Raw genomic sequence first — 24,646 nt, 5'->3', positions numbered from 1 at the left:
AGTAGGGCTGTTCTTGTGTTATGCCCTTTCCAGGTCCATCAGTAATCTCCACGCATGGGGCATAATTAAGCAAAAACTCCCCCTCACAACTCCGCAACCAGAGGTACAAGGGCAGGGGAGGCAGAGCCACCCTTGGCCTATTATACCCGCAACCCGTGGCTGGTGGATTCTTACTTATGTGGCTCCAGCGGCTCAGGCCGCCCCACAGAGAGGTAGTGGTTGTAGCCCCAGCCAGGGAGCCTCCATACGAGAGCATAGGGGCGCCTGAGTGCGCTGGGCTGGGGACTCCCCGGGCTCCGCTGCCCCTGCTCCGCCAGGGGGTGTCCCGCCCCGGCTGCTGCTCGGCTGCCGCCAGGGTAGCGGCTGGGGGCGAGAGAGCCCCTGAGCTCGGCCGGGCCGGCTTGCGGGGAGTCGCTGATCCGCCCCCCCGGCCTGGCGGCTCCCGCTAGCTACGGGCCAAGGGCCAGGCGGCGCGTCCCGGCTGGGGAAGAGCCCGACGCGCCGTGTCCCACCCCCCGGTGCCACCGCCTCAAAGCTCCGGCGTGCGAGCGCTTCTCTCCGCTGCCCCCCCCGGGGAGCTTCTCCGGGGCCTGCGGCTGCCCTAGCGCCGCCCCAGCCCGCCCGCTGCACTGACCGGCCCGCCCCTGCTGCTGAGCGCAGCCCGCTGTACTCCCAACCATGCCGGGCCCTCTCGCCCCGCACGCCTCCCGAGTGCGGGCTCTGTACCGGCGGATCCTGCTGCTGCACCGGGCGCTGCCGCTGGAGCTGAAGGCGCTGGGCGATGAGTACGTGAAGGAGGAGTTCCGGAGGCACCGCTCGGTCGGGCCTGCTGATGCCCAGCGCTTCCTGCGGGAATGGGAGGCAAGTGCCCTAGGACCAGCCTCCCCGGCCGCTGCTGCGGGGCTGCGGGCCATCTAGCTCCTCCCTCAGCTCGGTGTTGCCTTCGGGCCATGCCTCGGCTGCATCCGTCAGCTCGCAGCCTGGGGCTAAGGCCGGGGATGGGGAGTCAGGAGATCTGGGCTGTGCTCTGACTTACTGCGTGGCGTGACCTGGCCTGGGGGAGTCTCTAGGCCCAATATTTTCAAAAGTAGCTGCTGAGCACCTGCAGCTCCCAGTGACCTCATTGTAGAAAATTTAGGGCTTAATTTCTCTCGGCCTCAGGCCTTCCCTGCATAGTATGGAAGCTGTGATGTTTAGACACCTCTGCAAAGTACCCTGAGAACTGCAGATTTTTTTTTTAAAAGAAGCTTATAAGTGTAACCTATTTATTATTGTATACTAACCTCCAACAACCTCAGCACAAGGTTAAGGGATACCCATGATAATAGGCTTCTCTCTATGCAGGATTCTCTCTGCGTGGCACCAGACTGGTAGAACTCTCATAGCTCTTAAGGGTTTTGGCTGGGGTGGGGGGCAGTAGTAGCAGACCTCCTCCTAACTGTCATGTCCTTCTCTCTTCCCCCTCAATGTTCCATTCAGTTTCCCCTTCACCCTGAGACGCTCTCACTGGCCAGTTCTCCAGCTGTCTCCCAGATCCCAACAATGCCTTGTCATGTGTTCTCTTGTATGCCTAACCCTTCCAATTAGCTAGATCTGAGACTGTGCTGTAAATATTAGAGGTCCGTGCCTTGGGCATTTTGGCATTCTACTCCAGTATTGGCATCTGGACACACTGGGGGCTTTAGTGCTTGAAGTTGGTGGTATGGAGCTCTGGTTCATTGTGTGAAGCAGAGCCTCCGTAGAAAAGGCCAAGGCATGAAGCACCAAGAGAGGTCTAACAGCTTCTCAAAGCCCATGACTCCTGGCAGCTTGAGAATGTAGGTCTCTGGGCATCCTTATGCATTCATGAGCTCAAAGCGGGCATGGGGCAGAGTTTCCTGATATTGGTATGTGTAGTGGTCTGTCACAATTATTCTTAGTCCTGGCACGTCTGCCACAAAACCCATAGTACCTTTGATGCATTCCTCTGACCCTGCATTGGCAGAGGTAGGATCTCTTGATGCATTGGAGTGTTTTTTGTGCTAAGGCTGATGCTCATGCAGCAAGAGTCTGTTTTTCCCAGGTAGGAAGTCTTGACAATGATGATCTAGCACCTCGTACGCTGTAGATTTCACAAAGCAGGTAAGATGCTTAGAACCCCTCCATCACCTAGACAGTTCCAGCTGTGTAAATGAGGGCAGACTGAGTATCAGGGTGATAAAGGCTGTTCTTTGGACTCAGGTGAGCAAGAGGACTAATTTTATGCCAGATAATCTCTGCAGTAGAGGAACACACCAATGCCTACAAGAGAGGAGCCCAACTTTCTCCAGTTCTTATAGAAGCTGACTAAACAAATGCATTTTGATTGAAATTGGTCCAAAAATTTGCTAAGTCCCCAGTTGAGGTATGTAGCCCAGGATATTCTTGCATCCTATTTTGGACCAGCAACTGAAGAAGGTGTAGCAGACCTCTCATGCAAATGTCCAAGCCTGGAAGACAGCCAATGAAAAAAATATTTTCTTTGTGAGGATGATCCTAGCTATCAAGCTGTCTGGAGTGACTCAAGAGCAAGAGTACCAACCTCAGGGCAGCACCGACCCCCCAAATTGGTCATGAGTTCTATACTTGATGTCACCAACCAATTATCAAGTATAAACTCTGAGGCACTACAAGAGCCTTAACACAGAGTCACAGACAGTTCTCTTGGGTACTCTCTCTGTCATAGCACCCAGATAAGCCTACCTTTGTGCTAAATGGTACGTTACATCAAGAGTCACAAAAATATTCAGGTTACTTGTAGTCCCAAAGGACCAGTCACTTACCTCAGGTCAATTGCACCTTAGAGCTCACACCAAAGACCATGCTTGTAGCCAATCCTAAACTAGCTAAAGATTTATTAAATAGGAAAAGGAAACAGAGTTATTTACAAGGTTAAATCAGGTAAATACGTAGAGAAATAAGCTACAATCTTAAATTTCAAAAGGTAATAGTAGATTCTCTAATAAGCAAGCTCTGTATGTCCTTTAGGGCTAATCTAGGCTAAGCTGCAGGGGATCCCTGGCTTATGTTTAGGAACCTTGCCTCCAGGTTCCAAGCAGCAATGAGAAATAGTTCCTTCTTGTTACAGGTTTTTATTCCCTTCCCCCCTTGCGCTCTGAGCTGCAAACTCATCTAATGGGAGGAATTCACTTGCATGACTCATCTTGCATCTCATGGCAGAGAGCAATCAGCAGAATCTTTTGTCCTCTTTAATGCTCCATAATAGTTTGTTTGGAGTTGATGGGCCTTCCCTGTTGAGCAGGACATAACACCTTCTGTTGGAGACCAGCATTTCACACTAGTTCATGTCCCTCTCCTGTCTAGTGATTTACACAGTTACTGAGGCTTACAATACAAATGCTTAAATATTATTGTATAATATGGGATACATATTATAAGTGAGAATGCATGCAGCAGTTCACAAGCATTCAATAAAATCTAACACATTCTTATAATTCTAACATCTATTATAACAATACTATTACACAGGTGAGCCAGACTGATTCCAGTTATGGATTTGTTGGTGTTCAATTGAGACATGGGGATCTTGGCATGAGCTGGTACCTCGTCTCTCAGCATCATACCATCTACAGCTCTCACCCTCCTTATGTGAGTTTTGTGGAGTCAGCCATGTATAGAAGGAAGACTGTTTGTATTGATCCTGAGTATATTTAGAGGAAGGGTTTACAAGATCAGAACACCATCTCAGTCTGAGTCAATCAGTGATATAGTCTCACAGGTGGTAGGAGAGGAGGGAGTGGTGGATTAGGCCCTCTTCTGGAGGAGGACACCTTTCTCTTTGCCTTTCACTGGAAGAAAAAGCTAGTGGTTTGCTCATGGCATCAAGAAAAGACCATGTTAGCTAAAGATATTTTCTCCACCAGCTGGGGAAGGGATGCTGCTGTACTTTTCAACAGCCTACCTCTGGTAGCAAAGGACATATTAAAGCTTATGAGACACAAAGGTTTAATGATTCTAATAGTCCCATATTGGTTTGATCAGGTTCAGAATCTGGCCTCAGTAGTCATTCAGAACTAGTACTTCTCTATCAACCTAGGAGCCATCTCTCTGACATCTTGTTCCTTTTAGGTTAGAGATCTTCAGGTATGGTATCTCTGAGCAGGTGATTTGGTCCTCCTGGCATTTCAGAAGCCATCTACAAAAAGGAGCTACAACTCCAAATGGATAATTAAGAGTCCTCTCCAAGGTGGTCTTGAAGTTTCCACAGTAGTGAGTCTGTCCTCTTGTCAATGCTCTTTTCATGACCAAGGAGGCCCTTCCTCATGAGTTTGGTTTAAAAGGGTCTTGGAATAGACCGAAACATTTGGAAAGTCCATTTAACTTGTTTCTTTTGTCACCAGTTCACTGGGCATGGCTGTTACTAGAGGACTATACCTGAATGAATATCTGATTGCATTTCACGTTGCTAGGGCCTGGCTGACCTGAAACTAGAAAGTTATGTCAATGTTCGCGCAATTCAGGTGAACGCTGACCATAACCTTCCTTCATGGATGTTTCCATCAAACATATGTAAAGTAGCTGCATGGTTTTCTCTCCATATGTTCACAAAGCATTATTGCATAGGCTCATCCTCCAGGAGGAAATCCTGTTTTGGGTTCTGTGTTCTAGAACGCATTTCCAAGGTGGAGAAGGCCAAACTCTTTTACCTGGAGAAGTTTTTTTTTTTTATGTCAAGATATCCCAAATTTTCATTTGTCTCACTTGTGTGGGTTTGTCTTTCTGATAACATTGAAGTCTGCTGAAAGAAATAATTATGTCCAATTATTTGATTTGTAAGAGGTCACTTGCTGCTCCTTATACTGTTTAATGCTGGACGTAATAAAAGAAGATCTCAGTTAATGCTTTTGTCACTAACCTTGTTATTGCCACTTGTTTTAATGTCTGTCTCTCTTTTTGGACATTTTTCAGTCTTTCTCTCCTGAAGTGAGAGTCCTGCACAGATGCTCTCATTAGACAGGGAAAAATACGTAATTTATAATTCTTCTTCTCTAAAAGATCCTTTTTCAGGATTCTCGTTCACCTGCCCGGTTCCTGTAAGAGTCTGGAGGTTAACTTTTAACTTTTTTTAAAGACCGTTTTCTCTTACACCTTGTGTTTCATTTTTGTCTGAGGTGCACTTTTTTTTATTTGTAATCTCACATTGATCATCCTGAATGGTTTTTTCTTTCTCTTAGCTTCATGTCCTGCTCAATATAAGAACGGAATAATCAGAAGGCAGCACTTTTAGAGTCAGCAGTAGAGCCATGGAATGGCTAGCGGGGGGCCTGACTTGCATTTTTTATCTCACTATTGCTGACCTTAAGGGGTCAAAAAACCTTGAGAGGAAGAACAGTTCCATCAGCTTTTCACTAAGGAGTCACAGCTTGGGAGTGAGAATCCTGCAAGATATCCTTTCCAGAATTAAAAAGTAAATGATTTTCTGATTTTCATTTCCCCATACCAACTGATAGAGCTTGAAAACTGAAAATCTTGGTCATACCTCTCAAACAGCCCATGCTACCATGGGTTTTATTTGGTAGTGAATTCTATAATTAAAGCTGTAAAACAGTTTCCTCTCATAGCTGCCTGTAGTGTACAACTTTGCAGTTTAAATTTTCCATGTTTGGTTCTTTTCCAAAAGTGACTTGGAATTTTTTTTTAACAAAATTCCTTTTAGTCCCATTGGAGTTGTAAAAATACATGGTTTTTCAGCAAAAAACCTGAATTTCAAAACCTGAAACTTAGGATGATCTTTAATAAGCACTAATGGTTTTGCAAGGCATGAGGGTGGGAACGGGAAATTGCTTTAGATTTAATAGTGTCTGTTTGAAAATGGCATAGTGCACACTTCAAGAGGGATGCATTATATGGACAGTTTGAAAAGATACCAAGGAAGATTAAGGCTTTGCCAAGCTGTTCATGTGGATCCTTTTACCTATATCTCAGTCTTCTTATTTCCCCCCCAAATTGTCAGTCTGAAGGTGTGATAACTAAAAATCTCACATTTATTTCACAGAGCTAAGGGACTTTTTGCACTTTAGAATGCACTAGGACTCCCAGAGCCTTGGAACCATGAAATAGATAATTGGACAACAAGTCCCAAAGCATTTCTTCATCATTCTCTTCCCTTGCTGGGAAACAGGTTCTCAGGCCAGTGTTTATCTCTTTTTCTATTCCAATGGGATATAGGGCATCAGTCTATCCCTTGGCTGGAGGGAATAGCCCATTCAATACTAATTTCGTGGAGGCTCTAGATTAGTTCTTGAACATCCTGCAATAGTGCATCTATGAAGTGCATGTATATGGCACACTTAAAGAAGTGTGCACTAGTGGTACTAGCATATTGCTTATTACAGCTGTGCTTCTAGAAATTCTGCGTGCACCCAGCTTTTTTTCTTTTCTATTTTTTCTTTAAAAAACATCTAGAGGCATTTTTAAAACTAACAAAATCATCCAAAGCACAAGACTTGGTGGTCATGGTGGACTTCAACTACCCGGACACCTGTTGGGGAAAATAATACCACAGGGCACAAATTATCCAACAAATTATTGGAATGTATTGGAGACACATTTTTATTTCTGAAGCTGGAGAAAGCTATTGGAGAGAGGCTGTTCTAGATTTGATTTTAACAAATAGGGAGGAACTGGTTGAGAATTTGAAAGTGAAAGGCAGCTTCGATGAAAGCGATCATGAAATGATGGAGTTCATGATTCTAAGGAAAGGTAGGAAGGATAATGGCACAAGAAAGATAATGGATTTCAAGAAAGCAGACTTTAGGAACCTCAGGGAGTTAGTAGGTAAGATCCCATGGGAAGCAAATCTAAGGGGAAAAACAGTTCAAGAAAGTTGGCAGTTTTTTAAAGAGACATTATTAAGGGCACAAGAGCAAAATAGCCCATTGTGTGGGAAAGATTGGAAGTATGGCAAGAGACCACACTGGCTTATCCAGGAGATCTTTCAATGATCAGAAACTCAAAAAAGAGTCCTACAAAAAGTGGAAACTAGGTCAAATTACAAAGGATTAATATAAACAAATAACACAAATATGTAGGGACAAAATTAGAAAAGCCAAGGCACAAAATGAGTTTAAACTAGCTAGAGACATAAGGGTAACAAGAAAACATTCTACAAATACATTAGATGCCAGAGGAAGACAAAGGACAGGATAGGCCAATTACTCAATGGGGGAGGAGATGGCGGGGAGGAGATGGCGGGGGGGTGGGGGGGATGGCGCACGGGACGGGACAACAGAAAATGTGGAAATGGCAGATGTGTTAAATGACTTTTGTTTCAGTTTTCACCGAAAAGGTTAGTAGCAACTGGACATCTAATATAGTGAATGCCAGTGAAAATGCAATAGGATCAGAGGCTAAAATAGGGAAAGAACAAGTTAAAAATTACTTAAGCAAGTTAGATGTCTTCAGGTCACCAGGACCTGATGAAATACATCCTAGAATGCTCAAGGAGTTGACTGAAGAGGTATCTGGGCCATTAGGAAATATCTTCAAAAAGTCATGGAAGACAGGAGAGGACTGGAAAAGGGCAAATATAGTGCCCATCTATAAAAAGAGAAATAAGGACAACCTGGGAAATTGGACCAGTCAGCTTAGCTTCAGTAATTTCCAGAAAGGTAATGGAGTAAATAATTAAACAATCAATTTGCAAACACCTAAAAGATAACAAGTTGGTAAGTAACAGAACAAATCATGTCAAACTGAACTAATAGGTTTTTTTGACAGGATAACATGCTTTGTGGATGCGGGGGAAGAGGGGGAGATGTGGTATATCTTGACTCTAGTAAGGCTTTTGATACTGTCTTGTATGACCTTCTCATAAACAAACTAGGGAAATACAGCCTAGATGGAGCTACTCTAAGGTGGGTGCATAACTGGTTGGAAAATCATTCCCAGAGAGTAGTTATCAGTGGGTCACAGTCAAGCTGGAAGGGCATATCGAGTGGGGTCCTGCAGGGATCAGTTCTGGGCCCAATTCTGTTCAATATCTTCATCAGTGATTTAGATAATGGCATAGAGAGTAAACTTATAAAGTTTGTGGGCGATACCAAGCTGGGAGGGGTTGCAAATGCTTTGGTGGATAGGATTAAAAATCCAAAATTATCTGGAAAACTGGAGAAACAGTCTGAAGAAAATAGGACAAAAGTCAATAAGGACAAAATGCCAAGTACTCTATTTAGGAAGGAACAAAGAGTTGCACACATACAGAATGGGAATGACTGCTTAGGGTGGATTAGTGCAGAAAGGGATCTGGGGGTCATAGTGCATCACAAGCTAAATATGATTCAACAGCGTAATGTTGTTGCAAAAAAAGCTAACATTCTGGGATGTATTAGCAGGAGTATTGTAAGCAAGACACGAGAAGTAATTCTTTTGCTGTACTCCACACTGATTATACCGCAGATGGAGTATTGTGTCTACTTCTGGGTACCACATTTCAGGAAGGATGTGGACAAATTGGAGAAAGTCCAGAGAAGAGCAACAAAAATGATTAAAGGTCTAGAAAACATGACCTCTGAGGGCAGATTGAAAAAATTGGGTTTGTTTAGTTTGGAGAAGAGAAGACTAAGGGGAGACATATCAGTTTTCAAGTACATAAAAGTTGTTAGAAGGAGAAGAAAAACATTCTCTTTAACCTCTTGAGTATAGGACAAGAAGCAATAGGCTTAAATTGCAGCAACGGCGGCTTAGGTTGGACACTAGGAAAAACTTCTTAACTGTTAGGGTAGTTAAGCACTGGAATAAATAGTCCAGGGAGGTTGTGGAATCTCCACTGCAGTTTTTTAAGAGCAGGTTAGACAAACACCTGTCAGGAATAGTTTAGAATACTTAGTCCTGCCGTGAGTGCAGGGGACTGGACTAGATGACCTCTTGAGGTCCTTTCCAGGCCTATGATTCTATTAAATTCTAAATAGTGTGTCAAAGCAACTTTGAAGTTTCACAATTAAAATGATGTAATAGTTAAGTTTCTTACAGTAACGTTAACTTGGCATGTTGCATATGTGAAGTATTTTTATTCCTGATTTTCTTGTTAGATGTATAGCTTACTGTTGCACAAATACAATTTTAATTCCTGGACAGGCTTTTTCCTCACTCTCTACACACTGTACAAGATGCCTATTGCAATGTGGTTCGATATATTGTGTTAGTGGGGAGAGAGAATGTGTGATCCTATAATTAAATATTGTATCTGAATGTAGGCACATGAGAGCTGAGCTAAAGTTGCAAATGTTAACTTTGTCATTTTGTAACTTTGAGTATCTAATTATGCAACCTTAATGTTCTCAGAATTTTTTTGTTTTTTTTAATGGATTTTCCTAGGTTTTAAAAAAAATCCTTAATCTGGAACTATGTGACTTTGTGGTTGAAACTCCTATTAACACCAAGAGAAGGCTTGGCCTTGCACCACTGAAGTCAGTAGAAGTTTTAACATTGATTTCATTCATAGGAGGATCATGCCCACTGTGTGTATCATGCCTTATTGAGTATGTATACTGGGCCATTGATAATTGGGACTGTGGTTGTGTTGTGTCTTCTTGTTATCCAGCCTTCCTCCTGGATTCTTACTAATTGTTAAAATAGCCCTGGCATTTTTGACCAAAACTTACCACTGTTCCAAACAATTTTATTGTTCTTACTTTATTATTTACATAAAAAATGCAGATTCAGGAAAGTGAGCGCATCAGGTGTTTATGTCAAGGAAATCAATCCACATAATTTAAGTTCTCTGTTTCATATTTTGGGACCATCTTTTGTAACATAGTATTTTAGGATTTTAGTTTCAGGACAGCTCTCCTTGGATATGAACCCAAATCTTAATGTGAAACTTGAACCTATGATTTAGTTCACAGGCAAGAATGCTGCCATCTTAAATATATTTGCAGAGTATAAAAAGATAAGCGAAACATTAAAGGCAGATTTTAAGACTAATTTTAAAGAAAAATGAGAGAAATGGGATCAAGTTTGAGATATAATGTCTCAATAGATAAATGAACACAGAATAACCATTGAGTTACTGTAATATTGCTGTATTTGAGGTCCTACTTCATTTGCGATATTCCAGAAATTGCAGATTCTGCAATATTAGGCTTCCACCGTAGTTTTATTTTAAATCATCTTACTTTGCACAGTCCACAATTTGCATACATTTTGAGTTTTGCAACACACTTTTTTGCCCATTAGTACTTCAAATGATCTTGGAGAGTTTTGGGATTCATCTGCAGTTCTACAGCGTTTTCCAGAGTTAGCAGAGGCAGCAAAGCAATCACTATTGATCTTACCTAATTTTGTGGATGCTGAGTGTGCAACATCTCAATACAGACAAGTCTTCACAAAGCAAAGACAGGACATGAAGGAGACCCCTGTAGTGGGGTGTGCTGCAGTAATATTCAGTGCCTGTAAAATATAAATGGCTAAAGTGACTGAATTCTATAGCAGTTCTGTTAAGAATTTGTCTTCTGAATTTTATATTGCACCAGTCACTTTTTAAAAAAATGAATAAGAACATAAGAACAGCCATATTGGGTCAGACCAAAGGTCCGTCTAGCCCAGTATCCTGTCTTCCGACAGTGGCCAATGCCAGGTGCCCCAGAGGGAATGAACAGAACAGATAATCATCAAGTGATCCATCCCCTATTGCCCATTCCTAGCTTCTGGCAAACAGGCTAGGGACACCATTCCTGTCCATCCTGGCTAATAGCCATTGATTGACCTTTCCTCCATGAATTTATCTAGTTCTTTTTTGAACCCTGTAATATAATATAGTTGCACCAAATTGTCTGGTTGTCAAAAAAAAAAAAATGAGGAGGCATAACTGTCATGGATTCACAGGTCCCGTGCTCTGGAACAGCCCCTGGGAGAACTCCCTTCATTGTGTCAGCCTTGCTCAAGGGTTGCACAAGTTCTCTGGGGTAAGCCCCTTGGCTTCACTGCCTCTTGGGACTGAACTTCACAGCCTTCAGCACCTCTGCGTCACCTCATGAGCTCCCCTCAGTGAGTCCACTCGAATTGGACATCTGGGGAAGGCTTGCACACCCAAAGAGGACAATGCAGCCTGACTTCCTTAAACTGGAGTGACTCTTAGAAAGTATTGTAAAGGCAGATGGGTTTATTAGATTAAGTCCTTACGTTAGCATAAAGAACGGAGAAGTTACAGCAAAGTCCACCTGGGTCTGTCCAGAACCTTGATCTCTCATGCGCGCTCTCTCTGACCTTCCTTGAGTCCCAATCCAGAAGTGAGAGTCCTGCTTCTAGTAGCCTGCACTATACAACACTCCAAAGCCATCCTCTGTCCTTTGTTCTGATTCCTGGGAAAAACAGGTCACCTGGCTACTCAGCTCAATTCTTTGTTCTCTGGCTGGTTGTAGCTGGCTGGCTTCTTGCAGAGGGTGGGTCCGAGGGTCATCAATTGCTAGGTTACAAAACGTCTGGGACATTGTATGGGCCCAGACAGCTAGGTGGCAGTCACACTTGGTCCCCTGGGTCTCTGCAAAGATTAAACCACCTTTTCCCACCACCTAGTTAAACATGCAATACATAGGGGAAACTGAGGGACACACAGTATTTATATTAAATATTAAGAAAAATTCCCACTTTGTCTCAAGAACATAATAAGTGAGTGTTTATCATTCCAGCAAATTTTTTTTAAACAAATAGGTCTACTGTGGCTTTTCCAATTACAGCTAAGGTCTATAATTACTATTCTACGATTTTCCATATCTTGTCCGCAACTACGCAGCAATTATTTGAAGAACATTCCACGATTCAGGTAGGGTCTTAGCTATACTATAATTTTTACTAGAAAGAGACAAGGGTCTCTAATTTGCTTAGTACAGGAATTTAGGAAGCCTGTTAAAAAAATAAATCCCTAAACTCTTAAAAAGATATAAGTGGGTAATGAAATATTTTTACGGGAAATCTAATTTGACTTGTTTGAACTTACAAAATAGAAAAATGAACTGCTTTTTGAATGCTGTTGCATGAAACAAGGCCTGTAAGAATTAGATTAATAGAAACAGTCTGTATGTAAATGTTAAATTTATAAAAATAATTAGTTGTATAATGTCATGTTATGCCTATTTATATTTTATAGCAGTGGGCTCAGATTAATGGTTTGTATCTTGAAACCCATGGGAAAGTATTAATACTAGAAGGAGATACTTCTAAAGAAAACAAGCTTTGTTAGTCAGGAACTATAGCTCTTCAGGTGGATTCAAATGAGGCATATCAATTATTAATATACATTGCTTTCTATTTTCTAAATATTTAATATTTTAATTAAAATAATTGGTGCTCATTAACAAGAGGCAGCTGGTATAATTAGATTGATGATGATTATTGCCTGGGAATGTTATGAATGTTGGCAGAGCTGATAAGTAATTTAGCTCAACCTCTAAATTGTACAATAATTGATGGGTATGTATTGCTTAAAAACAAATAATAACAAGCTAATATTAATTACCAAACTGTTTGGGTTACAAATTATGGGTTAGTGTTATTACAGCAGAAAATTCAGCTGCATCTTTTTTTATTCACTTCTAAGACATTTGAATTGTCCTCCTCCAATCCTTAAGGCTGCCATGTTACGAGGACCAGTCCTCTAGCTAAGAAGGTTTAGGCTGTCTTGGGGCTACAGAGAATCACTAAAGAGTGACAAGAGAGTCCATCTTCCTAATAGGCTAAATAAATTGCCTCTACCAGTTTCTAGCCATTGTTAGCCCTGGAGCACAGGATTTTGACAGCCTTTCTATGAGCTACCACGTGACTGAAATTGATTCAGAGTTATGCTTTACCATAGTGTGCTTGGCTCATTGAAAAAGGGAGATGCTTACATTGCTCTCTAGTAACACATGAGGCATTTCAGGAGCTGTGGAAAACATAATTCCAACTATACATATAAAATGATGGGGTCTAAATTAGCTGTCAAGAAAGAGATCTTGGAGTCATTGTAGATAGTTCTCTGAAAACATCCACTCAGTGGGCAGCGGCAGCCAATGTTGGGAATCATTAGGAAAGGGATAGCTAATAAGACAGAAAATATCATATTGCCTCTATATAAATCCATGGTACACCCACCTCTTGAATACTGCATGCAGATATGGTCGCCCCGTCTCCAAAAAGATATATTGGAATTGGAAAAGGTACAGAAAAGGACAACAAAAATTATTAGGAGTATGGAACAGTTTTTTATATGAGGAGAGATTAATAAGACCAGGACTTCTCAGCTTGGAAAAGAGACAACAAAGGGGGGATATGATGGAGGTCTATAAAATCATTTCTGGTATGGAGGAAGTGTGTTATGAGAAGGAGTAAATAACGAGAACTAGAGTTCACCAAATGAAATTAATAGGCATAGGGTTACCAGGCATTCAATTTTCAACCGGAACGCCTGGTCGAAAAGGGACCCTGGCGGCTCCAGTCAGCACTGCTGACCGGTCCATTTAAAAGTCCAGTTGGCCACTCTCAGTGGGGCAGGCAGGGTTCCTGCCAGCTCCACATGGCTCCTGGAAAGCTGCTGGCATCTTCCTCCAGGTCCTAGGCGTAGGGGTGGCAACAGGGGCTCTACATGCTGCCCCATTCTTGAGCATTGCCTCTGCAGCTCCCATTGGGTGGGAACTGTGGCCAATGGGAGCTGCGGGGGCAGTGCCTGCAAGCAGAGGCAGCGTGTAGAGCCGCCTGGCTCCACGTCTGCCTAGGAGCCAGAGGGAGATGCCGGCAGCTTCTGGGAGCCACTTGAAGTAAGCACTGCCTGGAGCCCTCATCCTTTCCTGCACCCCAACCTCCTGCCCCAGCCCTGAGGCCCCTCCCATACTCCAAACCCCTTGGCCCCAGCCTGGAGCTCACTCCTACACCCCAAACCCCTCATGCAAAGCCCCACCCCAGAGTCTGCCCAAGCTGGAGCTCTCACCTCCCCGCACCCCCAACCCCGTGCCCCAGCCCGGAGCTTCCTCCTGCACCCTGAACCTCTCATTTCTGTCCCCATCCTGGAGCCTGCACCGCCAAATAGAAAGTTGCAACCCTAAATAGGCAGCAGGTTTAAAACAAACAATAGGAAGTATTTCTTCACACAGTCAAGGTGTGGAACTCTTTGCCAGAGGATGTTGTGAAGGCCATAACTATAGACTATAACAGGGTTCAAAAAAGAACTAGATAAGTTTTATGGAGGATAGGTCCGTCAATGGCAAGGATGGGCAGGGATGCAAAACCATGCTCTGAAGTATCCCTAACCTCTGTTTGCCAGAAGCTGGGAATGGGGAACAGGGGATGGATCACTTGATGATTATGTGTTCAGTTCGTTTCCTCTGAAGCACGTGGCATTGGCCACTGTCCAAAGACAGGATACTGGGCTAGATGGACCATTGGTCTGACTCAGTATGGCTGTTCTTATGTTCTGGAGGGGCTGGTCATTTAGACAGAGTACCTCTAGGATTATTAATTGTTCTGTTTAGTTTTTCTCATGAATGTTGTCACGGACAGATAAAAGCTCTCAGAAATCAATGTTATTTAATCAGATTCATTTCCAAACTGTTGATATGACTCAAGATGTTGGGTTTATTTACTTATTTTTTACATACTGGATGACTGCAGGATGTGGTTTTAGGGATTTTATAATATTTTACAGAACATAAATTAAATGCTGCTATTCACACACACTGTCTGATGTTCTGCAGGGTCTGCCTTTAATATTGGCCTTATATGATCTTGATGTGACTTCCGTTAACTTCAGTGGGTTTTGGATTGGGCACTATATTAAGTAACATGTGAAAGGCCCCATCCAGCTTCCTTCCTGTCAATGACTGGGTCTCCTACTTTCACATAACCACAACATCATTTCCTGTTTCTGAACTCCTTGGGCTGGTGTGATTCTCCCTACATCACTTTCACTTGTTCTTAAGGTCTTTGCCCACCCACAAATGGACTGAGATTTGAGAGGTGAAACTGAAAAACAATTTTTCAGGTGATGGTTGAGGAAGAGCATTGAGGGGACTGAGCTTCCACTATCATCTGTGAATGCTGGAATCAACCTGGGCTATGAATGGGAAATCTGGGGTGCCTGTTTGATTGTCCCTCAGCAACTGTATTGGATATATAAGCCTAAGACTGCTGCTACCTTTTTGTATTCTGCTGTAAGTGGCAATGAAGTACATTGATTAGATGATCTGGTCTTTGTCTAACTTTCAAAAATCTATTACATTGTTAAATACGATTTTTGAGGCATTTGTCATTTCAGATTTTAATAAAAATTGTGACCTAAGATTCAGGAGTGCTATTTCATTGACATAGTCAAAAGGTCACTAAAAACCAATTCTGCTGTATCTGGCAATGTTGCATTATGTGGATCAAAAACTATTTATTAAAAATAAATTCCTATTGCTGCTGATAACCTTAACCCTAACTTAGAGTGTTCAGTGGGCATTCGGTTGTAAGGATCACATTGGAAACTGTTTCCTTAGGGGTTTTTTTTGTATTTCTCAAAGTCCGGAAAGACTTTCTCATTCCTTTGAGTGTCTTTAGTAGTAGCTGATGAATGAGAGAGCTTGTGAGAATCAGACATGACCGCAGATAGGAAATCAGGATGCTGTTCTGACTGTCAGGCTAGATGTGTGTGGTGTGGCTGCAGTGACTTCCCTTAATCCGCTTGATCTGCTTTGGCATTAAATGCTTAGTCTTATTCACTCTCTGTGCAAGGCAGAGAGTTTGTTTTTTCTGCATCTTTTTGATTTGGGAAGTTTCCATAAAACAGCATTGAGGTGTAGTGATCATTTGGATATAACAGGGGTGGGCAAACTTTGTGGCCCCGAGGGCCACATCTAAGTATGGAAATTGTATGGTGGGCCATGAATGTTCATGAAATTGGGGTTGGGGTGCGGGAGGGGATGAGAGCTCCAGCTGGAGGTGCGGGCTCTGCGGTGGGGCCAGAAATGAGGAGTTCAGGGTGCGGGAGGGGGCTCTGGGCTGGGGCAGGGGGTTGGGGTGCAGGTGGGTGGGACTGAGGGGTTTGGAAGGCAGGAGGGGGATCAGGGCTGGGGCAAGGGATTGGGGGTCAGGGGTGCAGGCTCCGGACGGTGCTTACCGCAAGCAACTCCCTGGAAGCAGCAGCATGTCCCCCCTCTGGCTTCTACACGGAGGCGCGGCCAGGCAGCTCTGCACGCTGCCCTGTCTGCAGGCACCGCCCCTGCAGCTCCCATTGGCCCCATTTGCTGGCCAATGGGAGCTGTGGGGTTGGCACTTGGGGCAGGCGCAGCGTTCAGAGTCCCTAGGCATAGGAACCAGAGGGGAGATGTGCCACTGTTTCCAGGAGCCACGCAGAGCAAGCCCCCAAGCCCACTCCCCGGCAGGAGCTTGAGGGCCGGATTAAAACGTCTGAAGGCTGGGCTGTAGTTTGCCCACCCCTGGGATAGAACAATCAAAATGAAGGTTCCCCAGACAGATTTGTAAAACAGGATTCCATTGTAATATAGCCTTAAAATTTCATGGCCCCATTCTCATTCTACCGATGCTGCCTCCAAATCTAGAAAAACACAAGCCCGGTTAGGGCCCTTAGTCAAGAATCCTTATCATATAGTGGAGTCTTGTCTTTCAGAGAGAATTGGAATGATCTGTGAGTATAACCAGTAGATGAATTTGTATGTGTGTGGTACACATCTGTGGTGGGAAGAAGCATTTGGTACCTCTCATTTGGAAAGTGACATCATTCTCTTTTAGATTAGTCTTTCCACTACTGAGGTCGGTAATTTTTGTGTTTTTCTTTGTTCACATGGATATGGTATAATGTTTGATTAGCTTCTTTTGTTAACTCTGTTATATGTAAATACAGTGCCATTTCCCCTGCATTCCAATAATAGTGTGGTCTTGAGTTAATGGAAAATGAGACTTAAAGGAGGATCTGAGATGTGCATTTGGTACAGGCCTTTACTGCATTTTCCAAGTTCAAAATGGCATGGGCAATACCATTAGTATTTTTAACACTGCTGCCATATTGCTATACCACTTATTGTTTTTGTTGTTAATATATGAATTTTAAAGCTTACCCTGTAGTTGTACCTGGGTGATCTTATGTCTAAATATTTAATGCTTTCAGTAACAACAGTGAAAGTATCAAGAGTCATACTATTACTAACACATTATTTAAAAAATTTGTAGTTTAAGTACAGAGTTATGTCCTGGAACCCATTTATTCATCTGTGGATGATCCCTACTTCTCTCATAAATACAGTTTAGTAATAGCCAACATATGATTAGGTCTCTCAAAAGAATATTATAGTGAACACATTTGTTATAAACAGCATTAAAAAGAATATGAAGTTATCTTTTAAAAGATAATTTAGGCCTCCACCTAGTGGTGGTAGGGTATTCTGTCCAACAGAAATGAGACAAACAGGAAAAACATTATCTCAGCTACATATAACCTATTTATCTTGTTATGGGGCTTGTAGATTTCAAACTTAACAAATCAGAAGATTGTGAACACAAATTATGTGCATAACTGTACATGACCGTGAGGTTTTTGTAACTTAGGGCCATCATGATTAGAACCTGTTATCCCGGGATTACATTCAGGTTCCTGAAGAACTTCTGAATCTATCAGAACATGATCTCCTGATCTGCTGCAAATTTAATAATATTTCTGTTTTTTTCAGGGCTCTTGGATTATGCTTTAAACAAAAAGTCTAACTGGATATAAAAAAATAGTGAAGATCAAATCTGTAAAGCCCCAGATTGTTTGTATGTGTACAAGTAAACGTATTTTGTTAAGTTTCCAACTTTAGCACTCCTTAATTATTTGGACAAAATTGACTTTATTAGGAGATCCCTTGAGTAAGAACTGCTGAGTATGGCTTTAAAGAAGAGGAAAAGTTGCCAGACATTGTCTTTTCCATTTTGTTATTCTTCCAGTATCCATTTTATTATTTGTTTCACAGTAATGCCTAGAAACCCTAACCAGATTAGGGCACTATTGGGTTGAGGTTCTCTACAGACACATAGTCAAAGACAATAACTGCTCAAACGAGCTTGCAGTCTTACCTTACGACAAAATGTAACAAGTGAGTGAAACAGGCTGGGGAAAAGTAAGATGGAGTAACAGAAAAACAAAGTTTTTTTTCATAGAGCTTCTGTGTGCATGATTTGCAGATAGGGAGCTAAATAAGGAGATTTGTGCCAGTAATTTCTGCTTGCCACCTGCCTAGCTATTATCATCTGGAAATGATCTATAAGTATTGCAGTAAAAGTGAATTCAAAAATAAAAAAGTAGAAAAAACTAGCATACCCTCTTAAAAATCACTAGCTTTCCACAACAGCTATAGATAAAGTAGCATGTTCTGGAATAATTGCAGTCAAGTATCTAGTGCTGTGTTTGTGTATACATTAAGCAGGTCCACTTCAGTACTGTGAAAGCCTGTGTAAGACTGAGGATACCTCAAAAAAGTTATTTTTATGAGCTAACGTAGTGGATGCATTTCATATTGAATCTGGAACTCTTCTTAAATAGTAACTCTTACCATAGATGCATAAATTCCAAAGCCAGAGGGACCATTGTGATCATCTAGTCTGGCCTCCTGTGTAATACAGGCCATAGAATGTCCCCAAAATAATCCCTAGAGCATCTCTTTCAGAAAAACATCCAATCTTGGTTTAAAAATATCAGAGATGGAGAATCCACCATGACCTTTGGTAAAATGTTCCAATTGTTAATTACCCTAACTGTTTAAAAATGTATGCCTTATTTCCAGTCTATTTCTCGCTTCAACTTCCAGCCATTGGATCATGTTATAACTTTGTCTGCTAGACTGAAGAGCCCATTATTAAATATTTGTTCCCCAGGTAGATACTTATAGACTGTAGTCTTAAACTTAACAAAGAGAAGGTAAATCGATTGAGTTTTTTGAGTCTATCACTATAAGGCATGCTTTCTAATCCTTTAATCATTCTCATGGCTCTTCTCTGAACTCTCCTCAGTTTATCAACATCCTTCTTCAGTTGTGGGCACCAGAACTGGAAACAGAATTCCAGGAGCAGTTGTTATATATTGAGGTAAAATAACCTCCATATTGTGTTCCCAAGATTCCCCTGTTTATACGTCCCAGGACTGGATCTTTTGGCCAAAGAGTCACAAAAGGAGCTCATGCTCAGCTGATTATCCCTCCCCCTCTAAATCTTTTCAAAGTCACTGCTTCTCAGGATGGAGTCCCCCATCTTGTAAGTGTGGCCTACATTCTTTGTTCCTAGATGCATACAGTTACATTTAGCTGTATTAAAATGCATATTGTTCGCTTGCACCCAGTTTACCAAGAGATCCATATTGCTCTGAATCAGCAACCTGTCTTCTTCATTATTTATCACACCCCCAGTTTTTTGCCATCTGCAGACTTATCAGTGTTGATTTTATGTTTTCTTCCAGGTCATTGATAAAAATGTAGAAATAGCTTAGAGCCAAGAAATGATCCCTATGGGACCCTAATAGAAACACAACTGCTTGATGACAGGTCTCCATTGACAGTTACATTTTGAGACCTATCATTTAGCCAGTGACTAATCCACTTATTGTGTGCCATGTTAGGTTTTTAATCAAAATGTCAAGCAGTATCAAGTCAAATGCCTTATTGAACACTAAGTGTATTATGTCAATACTATTACCTTTTATCAACCGAACTTGTAATCTCAACAAAAAAAGATATCATTGGTTTGACAGGCTCTGTTTTCCATAAACCCATCTTGATTTGCATTAATTGCATTACCCTCCTTTAATTGTTTATTAATCAAGTCCCATGTCAGCTATTCCATTACCTTGCCCAGTATCAATGTCAGGCTGACAGGCCTGTGACTACCTTGGTCATCTCACTTATCCTTTGTAAAAACTGGCACATTAGCTTTCTTCCAGTCTTTTGGATTTTCCTCAGTGCTCCAAGACTTATTAAAAATCAACATTAACGGTCCTGATTGCTCCTCAACAGGCTCCTTTAAAACTCTTGGATGCAAGTTTTCTGAACCTGCTATTTAAAAATGTCTGATATTAGTAGCTTCTGTTTAACATCCTCCAGAGTTACTAGTGGAATGGAAAGAGTGTTATCACCATATAATTATAATGAGACTATATAATCTGTTTTCCCCCCAAATTCAGAACCGAAATATTTCTTGAGAACCTTTTTCTTTTCTGAATTATTATTGATATTTTTACCCTTCCTGTGCAGTAATAGACCAATACCATTGTTGGGGTTTTTTTTTTGTTTTGTTTCCAACATATTTTAAAAACTCCTTTTTGTCCTTAGCTCTGCTGGCAATAGATTTCTTCTTGTATCTATTTGCTTCCTTCATCAATTTTCTACAATTCCTAACTTCTGATTTATATTCATATCAGCTTCCCCTTTCCTCCATTTGTTATATATTACCTACTTATTCTGTATAGCTGCCTTCACTTCCCCTCTTGAAACCAGGTAATTTTTTAAAACCAGCGTAGCCTTCTTCCTCAGTTATGAGATTGTGGCTTTTGGAGCATCTAATAAGGTGTTCTTAAATGATTCCCAATGTATCATTCACATTTTTCTTATTAAGTTCTTCCTCCCAGTGGATTTGGCTAATAATTGTTTTTAGCTTTGTGAAATTGGCCCTATTAAAGCAGCAAGTAAGTGTGTGTGTGTGTGTACACTCGTCTGAAAATGTGATCAAGTCATGATCACTGGTACTTAAGCTAATGTTAATTTTTGGTTCTTTGATCAGTTCCTCATTATCTGTTAGGACAAGGTCTAATAAATAATTCCCCTGTGTTGGCTGCAACATCTTTTGTGTTAGGAAATTGTCATCTATAATGTTTAGAAATTCCAAGGATGTTTTAGAACTGGCAGCATGAGACCTCCAGCATATACCATTCAAATCGAAGTCGCCATGACTATGCAACTTTTGTTCCTATACATCATATATAAGTGTGAAAGGAGGTGGTCATCCTGTTCCCCAGTGTGATTTGGTGGTCTGTTGCAGACACCAGCTAATGTTGTGCTTTGTCTATTAGTAGATTGATCCATAAGCATTCAAGATAATTTCTTCCAAGTTATCAGTGACTTGGAAAGAGATAATGGCATTTTTGACATGGAGTGCCAATCACCCTCCCCTTTTGTGCACTCAATCCTTCTTAAATAGGCTATAACCACTGATTTTAAGATTCCATTCATGCAAATCATCCACCAGTTTCAGTAACACCAACTTGATGGAATTTATGCTGATAAATGAGCAATTCCAATTCCTCCTCTTAATCACCCAGACTCTAGCATTGGTGTATAGCAGTGGTTCTCAAACTAGGGCCTCCGCTTGTTCAGGGAAAGCCCCTGGCGGGCCGGGCCAGTTTGTTTACCTGCTGTGTCCGCAGGTTCGGCTGATCACGGCTCCCACTGGCCGTGGTTCGCCGCTCCAGCCCAGTGGGGGCTGCAGGAAGGGCGGCCAGCGCATCCCTCAGCCCGCGCCGCTTCCCGCAGCCCCCATTGGCCTGGAACGGCGAACTGTGCCCAGTGGGAGCCGCAATCAGCCGAACCTGCTCATGCGGCAGGTAGACAAACCGGCCTGGCCCACCAGGGGCTTTCCCTGAACAAGCAGTGGCCCTAGTTTGAGAACCACGGTGTATAGGCAATTCAGGAATTTCTTCTTTTCATATTCTTTGGTTTCTTGGTTAATTTTATTCTCAACATCTGACTTTTGTGCTGAATGCCAATATTTCCCCTTTTTTTACCCTCCCTTTTTGCTGTTAGTTTTACCCTCTCCTGGCTACTCTAGCCAGCCTGTTCCCAAGGAGATAGGTCCTCCTTCTACTGAGATGGAGGCCATCCAAACTGTAGAGTCCACTGCCCTCATAGAAGGGGGGGCCAATGTTCCACAGACCAAAACCCCTACCCTACACCATTTAACTAGCCAGCGCTTTACTTACAGGATCCTCTGTCTTTCTTTGCTCGTGGGACTGGAAGGATCTCAAAAAAGATTGCTTGGATTTTTTTTTTCAGCATGCTTCTGAATTCCCTGAAGTCATCTACTATCTATGAAATATCCCACGACTTAGTGTTGTTAATGCCAGTATGAGCCATCACCAGTGAATCCTTGTGTGTCAACTTCAGAAGCCTATCCAATCGGACATCTCATGTCTTGGCTCTGGGAAGGCAGCAGGCTGTCTTGTTGTCTGCCTGTCCCATGTAGAATGTTCTTTTGATTCATCTGAGTATTTGATTCTCTAACAAGAATTGTCCATCTTCCTGGGACGATTGGAGAACTTTCTGCAGGCAAGCTTGATTTTCTTACATGTTGGACTGATCTGCCATCTATGTGTGTCTGGTACATCTCTCCATTCCCTTGGACCTATGGGATCATGAGAGGTATATTTTCCAAAGTTTTCACATTGAGGACCTGGTATTGATTTGAAACTTCTAGTTGTGTGGAATTCTTCTTGATCCTCTTCTCTCTAGTGTCCACAGCCTGCCTATCCTTGTATGTCTGCAGCCATGTCAAGTGCTGCCATGACCTTTTGCCTCTGGTGGTTACAAATGGCCAAGCCTCTTTTCTGACTTCCTCCCTGTGCGATTCCTTGGTGGCCAGCTCAAGTGTTCCTTGAGCCTAGGATATTGGTATTTCCCAAACCTGGCCATCTCAGAACTCCTCAGCTTCTCTGATTCTCAGTAATGTCTCTCTTTGGCCCTCCAATCCAAGATGTTGTTTCTTGCTGGAGCATCATGATGAGTTGCCTGCACAAATGTCAATATGCAGGTTTCAAAACTGTTTTAGTTTTTTAAGGATATCTTTCGTAATTGCACGTGTGAGGGCATACCTCTGCACTTTTGTCTCATTGGCTTACTTGCATGAAGTCAATTGCAGGATCAGGACCTAAGGTAAAGTTTACTGTGGTATTGGATTCTGTCAAATCAAGTATGCATTTATGTGAGGTGAGGAATTTAAAGTTTTGTCTTTGTAACCTTGTGTTTGGATTAGCAACATAGAGGATCTTCATTTTGCTTGAGAAGGCTTTTGTATTGCTGAAGGTTTTCATCACTTGAAGCTGGGCCATGTGAATGTACATACAGTAATAGCTCCTATAATTGATTTCTTCCAGTTTACACTGTAACCTAATACTTGGAGTACACTGAGCGGCTTGTTGTTTGTACTGAAATCTTTTTCCTGTGCCTGGGAGCTACTAATTTCAAATTGTATTTTAATTGGCAATTACTTGGAAAATCAAGCTCTTGATAATTATAGTGCACTACAAAGTACATTGTTTATCTTTCTGATTTTTTTTAAGGTCATATCCTTTAATTTCTTTTATATTAGATTTGTTGGGGTGTAGTGGGTTTAGATGACTCATTAAAATGATTTGTGCATTTTCTTTAGTTGCAGTGATCCATAGTACAGGTGAAAGCTAAAGCTGCTGCATGTTGATAGTTTAGGGTAATAGGAATTTATCTGTTGTTTTCTTTACATTAAGAAATGAAGCCATTCCATGGACTCAAAAAGCCAGATCATTGGTCATCCATCCACTTGCCTTATCTACCCAGCACAAAGCACTGGAAAGTGGCCCTTATGGGGCAGCTGCAGATTTCCTTGATCTAGGGGAATCCCTGGGTGGCATAAAACTAGTGCAGCCAACTCTCTCTTACCTCTTTCCTTTCCTCCTTCTCCTAGTTACTCCATTCCTGACATTGTAATGGGTTGGCTTATAGGAATTCTATACATTATATCTTGTATGGGTCAGTGTAGGCTATAACCCATTACCAATTCAGTTTGTCTGAATCTGGACCTGAACAGACCATCTCTGAGGATTTACTTCTCCAAGCCATTCAGTCCCTAACCTCAGCAGAGAAGCTATCGGCAAAGTGCTGAGTTGTGATGATGGTTTTATGACATGAGTACCAGCCCATAATGAACTGAATTCACCAATTTGTGTTATGGAGATCAGTGAACAGTCTTAATCTGATATCTACTGTCACTCCAGAACTTCTTGTTATAAAACATACGGAACTGTGAATTCACATAGTGCTTTACATATGACTATATCCAACTCTGTAATCTGCTATACTGTTTAAAAAAAAAACTCCATATCCTATTGCCAATCTTCCAAATGATTAATTCCCCGTTTACATAAAGAAATTTTAAAAGTTTAAAGCTTTAATAGATATTCTGGCAGTTGTCTGTTTCTATGCATTATCTTCAGTTTTTGTTGACATAAGTGCCATTTCTGAAGTTTCCACATGATGGCAGCAAATACTTACATTTCAAAAGCTTCTTCCTAGACTGGAAGAACTCAGGAATTTTCATGTTTTAGATTTAATTTAATCAGATTGCTTGCACTGTAAATTCTTTCCAAAAATCAAACGCTAATCTTATACTTAGAATTGTAAATATATAGTATGGGTCCATCCCTCAGTCCTTCAGTTCTGGCCTATTTGTTTTATCCTACCCTTTTGCTTGGATACATTCCTCTTGCTTTTTTAATTATTTCAATTTTCTTGTCTTTGAATGACATTTTCTTTTAAATTTTTTACAAGAGATTCTGAAAAGTGCAAAAGTGATTTAAAAATATTTTAAGTTGAATCTATAGATTTTATGTTATTCTCCACTGTGTTTGCTCTCTAATATGTTTGAAGACCTT

At 41.8% G+C, this 24,646-nt stretch overlaps 1 protein-coding gene across 2 annotated transcripts in view; it reads left to right on the top strand.

Moving 5' to 3' along the window:
• Positions 1–246: 246 nt before the first annotated feature.
• Positions 247–24,646, top strand: part of SDHAF3 (succinate dehydrogenase complex assembly factor 3) — a 75,609-nt gene continuing 51,209 nt past the window's right edge. The window contains exon 1 of one of the 2 annotated variants that reach the window (XM_043541162.1): positions 247–861. In XM_043541162.1, the coding sequence (XP_043397097.1) occupies positions 679–861 (183 nt within the window). In that variant the 5' untranslated portion in view covers positions 247–678. The remainder of the gene's footprint in view (positions 862–24,646) is intronic. The other variant, XM_007061797.4, reaches the window with a different exon arrangement.

Source organism: Chelonia mydas, chromosome 2, assembly GCF_015237465.2.
Source record: "Chelonia mydas isolate rCheMyd1 chromosome 2, rCheMyd1.pri.v2, whole genome shotgun sequence".
Classification (NCBI taxonomy): domain Eukaryota; kingdom Metazoa; phylum Chordata; order Testudines; family Cheloniidae; genus Chelonia; species Chelonia mydas.
This window is presented reverse-complemented; position numbering and strand designations above follow the sequence as displayed.